The 6,188-nt window shown below is 41.9% G+C and overlaps 1 protein-coding gene across 1 annotated transcript; it reads left to right on the top strand.

Annotated features, from left to right (window-relative positions):
* Nucleotides 1-202: 202 nt before the first annotated feature.
* On the top strand, nt 203-4,611 carry LOC112112511 (transmembrane protein 180-like). Its single transcript, XM_026663156.1, has 3 exons — nt 203-378; nt 2,547-2,630; nt 4,430-4,611. The coding sequence occupies exons 1-3, from the start codon at nt 203-205 to the stop codon at nt 4,575-4,577; spliced, it is 408 nt and encodes a 135-aa protein (XP_026518941.1). The 3' UTR covers nt 4,578-4,611.
* The last annotated feature ends 1,577 nt before the right edge of the window (nt 4,612-6,188 follow it).

The raw sequence follows: 6,188 nt of genomic DNA on the forward strand, positions 1-6,188 counted from the left end.
ATCTGTTCTGTTTATGCAGTTCGTATGTTCTTAATTTGTTAGTGCATTTGAAAATGTTACTGACTCAGATTTCCCCTTTCAGAAAAAATATGCATGTTTGCTAATCAGTAGAAGTACTGTGTAGCAATAACACATTTATAGCATCCAAAACTCTGTTTTCTTAAAAGAAGTGCTGAAGTACTGTATTAAGTATATACTTAATATGTATCTATTATCTTTTCAGTGCCTTGTGCTTCTCAGTCATACTTTGCTGAAGAAGTTTGGTTATTACAGGATCATCTTGTTTTCCTTTTACTTAGAAGGAATAGCTGCAGCTGTCATGTTTGTTCTTGGACCAGAACACTACTACCTGCTAGCTGTTTATCTCACGACAAACATGTAAGTAAATATATACCTTCAAGGATACTATTTAAAAAAAAATTAACAGCTTGCTACGCCTTGTGAAAGGAGTCTGTTAGGTAACTTTGTTTTTCCACTTTTTGTCATACCCTTTTGGTAGCTTGAAGAATTTCCGACTATGAGTTTTGCACTTCTCCTTTTGTTCTGTTTCATGGGTCTGAAAAGGAGCTGCAATTAAAATGGCAACTCTTGTTTAACAGTGTTTCAACTTTTAGTTACTGCTTTTATTTTCTTTTAAAAACTAACAATCTAATAAATACAATAGAGTTTGCAACATTGTCTCCAGCCACATCAGTTTTAACTTTGTCAATGGAATCTGCATTTGACTACAGACTTTCCCGTTTACCCAGACAGCAGTTTCCCACCACTTCTTCAAGTAGTGTCCCTATCTGTGGGTATGTCTACACTACGGGATTAATCCGAATTTAGATAATTCGAATTTGGGAAACAGGTTGTATAAATTCGATTGTGCGCGGCCACACTAAGCACATTAATTCGGTTTTTAACCACATTAATTCGGTGGTGTGCGGCCACACTACCCCATTAATTTTAACCACATTAATTCGGTGGTGGCGGCCACACTAACCCTAATTCGAATTAACAAAATCGATTTTGGCGCTACTCCGCTCGTCGAGGTGGAGTACAGAAATCGATTTAAAGCGCCCTTTAATTCGAACTAAATGGCTCTGTTGTGTGGACGGGTGAAGGGTTAATTCGAATTAACGCTGCTAAATCCGAATTAATCCCGTAGTGTAGACCAGGCCTGTGTTCCCACTGTAAGTGTATCTGAGTCCCTGTGCCTCAGATTGGAGATTTTAAGCAGCAGTGTCTGTTTGGCCCACACATGTGCTCTCCCTGTCTCGTGCCTTGCCTCAAGGCTATGCACGGTCGAACTACCCTCAGTGCCTTCTCAACCGCCCTTGGCCTGAGACTGAGTACTAGCAGAGTGCAAGAGAAATTCAGTTCTAAACCTTATTTTGGTTTACAGAGTAGCTAGTAGAGTTTCCGTTATTTAGATTCATACTCTTCCCTTTCCCTTTTCCTTTAATATTGAAAAAATAAAAGATTTTAGATCCCTCCACCCCACGAAAATGCTGGCAATTCAAGTGACTGTTGTCTAAACAACATTAAATTTGTTTTCTTTGGTACTGCTAGAGCATGAAGCCTTAAGTTTATTTCACAGATCAGGTAGATCTGTGAGGTGTGGAAAACCCTCAAAAGGAAATGCTTCATTAAACATTGTTAAAAACAGCCTTCTCAATTAGAATAGTATGGTATTAATTTCATGGTCTTCCCTTCCTACCTCGCCTGTCCTCTTTGTATATATTTTCTTTCTCTTTCTTCACCCCTTCCCCCCGCCCCTCAGGATTTCAGTCATGGACTATTGTAACTAAGAACTATGTGACAACTGAGTTACATTATCTAGTAATATATTTTCCTCATTTCAAGTATTCAGGTTTCCTTAGAAAAAAATCTCTCAAGATATGTGAAGGTTATTTAAATATTAGCTGCTAGCCCAAAAAGGACTTTTGTAATTTGAACCTAATTTTACCAAAACTTAGCAATATATGCAAATCTATCATCCTGTTTATTGTTTCATTTATTGGTCATGTGTTAAATGTATTTTTTTACCTTTATCATTCTAATTGTGTCACTTATTTTAAGTTTGTTTCCTATCTTTTCCTTCCAGTCCTCTGCATGTCCTTTTTCAGATTTCTAGAGGAGAATTTTAGTTCTTTCTTCTGCGATGTTCCTTTTCTCCATTCAAGTCAGTTTAAGTTGGTATTAATAACCTCAATAAGTGTCTATCATCTTTCACTTCAATGCCAAGCTACTATCTTGAAATTCCAGAAAGAGTTGAGAAAGTTTTTTAGGTTTGTATACAGGTTTCTAATTCTTGACTAAAATAACAGCTCTAATATTTATTTAGAGAACTGATCTTTAAATAGACCTAACAGCCATTTTTAATTTGAAGTAATAATACTGTGTTAATTTACATGATGAGAGAGTGAGTGTGTGTGTGTGTGTGAGAGAGAGAGAGAGAGAGAGAGAAATACACAGACGCTAAACCATCCATTACAGTTTTCTTATTGAGAAAAGTATGTTTAATATCTATCAACATTTTGAAATATTTTGTCTTTCTATAGGGTAATTGTTCAAGCGTCATTCAGTTTGTTTAATCTGCCCTTGGCAGATATTGTTGATGCAGACTTAATAAAACACAAACGGAGGTATGTTGATCTTACTACTGCTCACAAAATGTATTGTAGCTAGTGTCCTCAAATTCTCTATACCAAAGTTAAATTTTCATACACTAAACACTCTGAACATATTAATCTAAAAGGATTCTTAATTCAGTAAAAAAAGTTTTCTGTTTTATTTTAAATTACAACTATTTTTAAGAAGGTTTCAGAGTAGCAGCCGTGTTAGTCTGTATCCACAAAAAGAACAGGAGTACTTGTGGCACCTTAGAGACTAACAAATTTATTTGAGCATAAGCTTTCGTGGGCTACTTTATATTTCACTTTATATTTACTTCTAATATGAGAAGTGAATGGGAATTCATTATTACTGTACATTGCTTTAAATCTTTTGAAATTTTATCCGTTATTTAATAACTTTTTCCTAGATTATGTCCAAATAAATGCAGAAAATATTGTGACATTCTTTGGCTTCAATCCTGCAAGCACTTACATTAAAGGCTTAATTTACACACACAAGTAAAGGTAAGCACATGCATAAATGTCTGCAGGATTAGGCCCTGAGTAACTTTAACAAAGGAATGAATTTAAACAACACACCAGATCACTTCCATTGTGAACTCTATTATATTTATAAGAGCCCAGTCCCACAAACATTCGCATGGTTAGTCCTGTTAACTTCAGTAGAAATACTCCCATGCCCATTATTACTCAGAGGCTTAAGAGTTGGCAGGATAGGGCCTTTCTAATATAGAGAAGGTATTTGAATGTTTGAACTATACCACTTAACAAGTAAAATTCAAAGTTGTTGTAGCTGCCATTCAATTTTTTAAATAAAACTTGCTGTGATATGCTGTACTGTGATTCATGTACCTTTTGGATTTATATCAAAGTGCAACTAACTTCTTGTTGCTCTTACAAATATACTGATTTTTATACCAGTGGGGTTTCTGGTTTCAGTGCTATTTGAGGGGGATAAAGGGAATCAGGCTCCCTCTAAGGCCACAATCCGGCAAAGACTAAAGCACATATATTACTTTATACCTGTGAATAGTTCCATTAGCTTCAGTGGGACTATTCCAACACATAAAATTGAACCTGGGTATAAATCCTTGCAGGATTGGGGTCAGTGTCTATGTAGACCACATCTCATAAGTGTTACTAAAGAAAATTCAATGTACCTGGAAAGTGCAGTGGTGTAACTTAGAATTTTAAAATATTCTTGATACAACGTTTCCCCGACTGCCCAGTCCATATACAAGACTTGAAATTATTCTGAATAACAATCAGATTGCTTTGTTTGAAGAACATTTAATACAAGAAGAGCAATTGACTAAATTAGTTTCTAGTACCAAATCACGTCTTTTACAAAGGTAAGTTTATCCTATTTTTCTCTTGTTAGTATGTAATTGCAACTCTTGAGTCACCAGACTATGGGCCTGATCCAAAGCCCATTGAAGTCAATGTGAATCCTTCAGTTAGCTTCAGCGGGCTTTGGATTAGGCCCTGTGACACTGTTCTGTTAGATCCCTGATTATTTTATTTATGGTCAAGTAAGGTAGTTGTGGGGACCTAAGATAGTATAAAAGGTATGTTTATAGATTTAAAAAAAAAAAAACACTGTACTTATCTAACTGGAATGTAGTCATTTCAGTATGATATCTGAACCATTCACTGACTAGAATGTTGATGGTAAGTATGCAATTTGTATCCTGACCGTTAATATTTGAGTCTGAACAGTACTTAAATAATGAACATAATAAGTGCTGTAAGTGATGTGTGTTTATATACTGTGTAATATGGATTAATACTTGTCTTGAATATTTCAGATCTCCACTTTCCTCCATGGTTTTTGGTACCAATGCTTTATTTACTAAGCCTGCCCAGTCTTTGGCTCCTATGCTTGTGGTTACAATACTAAATCAATTTGGATATGAGAACCTGAATAATAAATTTTCTCAGCCTGATCCAAGGTGAGTTCAAAAGTGAAGTTTTAAGTCACAACAAGTGAAATAATGTTACACAGTTATTACAAATTACACCTCTACCCTGATATAACGCGGTCATCGGGAGACAAAAAGTCTCACCACGTTATAGGTGAGACCGCGTTATATCGAACTTGCTTTGGCCCACCCTGTTCCTTGTTCCCTGACCGCCCCCTCCAGAGACCCCGTCCCTAATCACCCCCAGGACCCCACCCCCTACCCAACCTCCCTGCTCCCTGTCCCCTGCTCTGCTTCCCGCCGCCGGTGAGTGCGGGGAGGTTGGGGAAAGAACGGCCCTGTACTCACCTGCGGTGGGAAGCGGAGCGCTGCAGCTGGGAGCTGGCGGAGTAGAGTGGGCTGGGGCCAGGCTGCTCTGCTTCCTGCTGCTGGTGAGTGCTGGGAGGTTGGGGAAAGGACGCCCCCCCGCACTCAATTGCGGCGGGAAGCGGAGCGACGCGGCCCCAGCCCACTCTGCTTTCCTTGCCCCGGCCCCAGCTGTGTCGCTGGGATGGGGGGTTGGGGAAAGGTCCCGCACTCACCGGCGGTGGGAAGCGGAGCGCCGCGGCTGGGAGGTGGCAGAGTAGAGTGGGCTGGGGCCGGGCTGCTCCGCTTCCCACTGCCGATGAGTTCAGGGAGGTTGGGGAAAGGACTCCCTCCACACTCACCTGCAGCGGGAAGCGGAGCAACGTGACCCCAGCCCGCTTCACTCTGCCACCTCCCAGCCGCGGCGCTCCACTTTCTGCCGCACGTGAGTGCGGGGAGGTTGGGGAAAGGAAGCCCCCCTTACTCACCTGTGGCGGGAAGCAGAGCGCTGCGGCTGGGAGCTGGCAGAGTGGAGCAGGCTGGGGCCGGGCTGCTCCGCTTCCTGCCGCAGGTGAGTGTGGGGAGGTTGGGGAAAGGACGCCCCCCCCGTACTCACCTGCGGTGGGAAGCAGAGCGCTGCGGCTGGGAGCTGGCAGAGTGGAGCGGGCTGGTGCTGGACTGCTCTGCTTCCGCCGCTGCCGGTGAGTGCGGGGGGATCCCTTCCCCCAACCCCCCTCCCCCGAGCGACACAGCTGGGGCCGGGACGAGGGAAGCGGAGCGAGCTGCTCCCGGCCCCCCGCTAATGCCCTGGGCCACTCTGGGACTGCGGGGCCCCCAAAATTGCCCCCCCACACAGCTCCTGCCTCCTAGACCCTGGGGGGGGGAGCCCCTGACGGCTCCTGAGACCCTCTGCCCCTTATCCAACCCCTCGGGCCCGGCCGGGCCCTGCACCTTTAACACGCTGCTCTGCGTGTCAGAGCTTTACCGCCTGGTATGCGAACCCATGTTATATCAAGTCGCGTTATATCGGGGTAGAGGTGTAATATGCAGTTAGCTTGTATCAGATGTGTTGCAACTTGGCTTTAACAAATTTTCAATTGGTCTTCATCTACACTGACATAAAAATGCTGTCCAAGTAGATATTTATTCTGAAAAAATGTACTTTTAAAAGAGAGGACATGGGAAAACTTGCCACATGGTAGGTGTGTGTGTGTGTGCATGGGTGTGTGAAAAATTCATTTCAGTGCATGATTGTTTTTGTCATTCTGTTGTGCAAAATTAAAAAAGAGTCAAACCTGTG

This window comes from Terrapene carolina, unplaced genomic scaffold (genome assembly GCF_002925995.2).
Source record: "Terrapene carolina triunguis isolate 2854851 unplaced genomic scaffold, T_m_triunguis-2.0 Scaffold32751, whole genome shotgun sequence".
Taxonomy (NCBI): Eukaryota; Metazoa; Chordata; order Testudines; family Emydidae; genus Terrapene; species Terrapene triunguis.

Bases quoted from the DNA above. Each gene is read 5' to 3' on its own strand.
- LOC112112511 (XM_026663156.1), top strand. From the start codon at position 203: ATGTATCTATTATCTTTTCAGTGCCTTGTGCTTCTCAGTCATACTTTG. The intron at 379-2,546 runs GTAAGTAAATAT...GTCTTTCTATAG, and splicing joins GTTTATCTCACGACAAACAT to GGTAATTGTTCAAGCGTCAT. The intron at 2,631-4,429 runs GTATGTTGATCT...TGAATATTTCAG, and splicing joins TTAATAAAACACAAACGGAG to ATCTCCACTTTCCTCCATGG.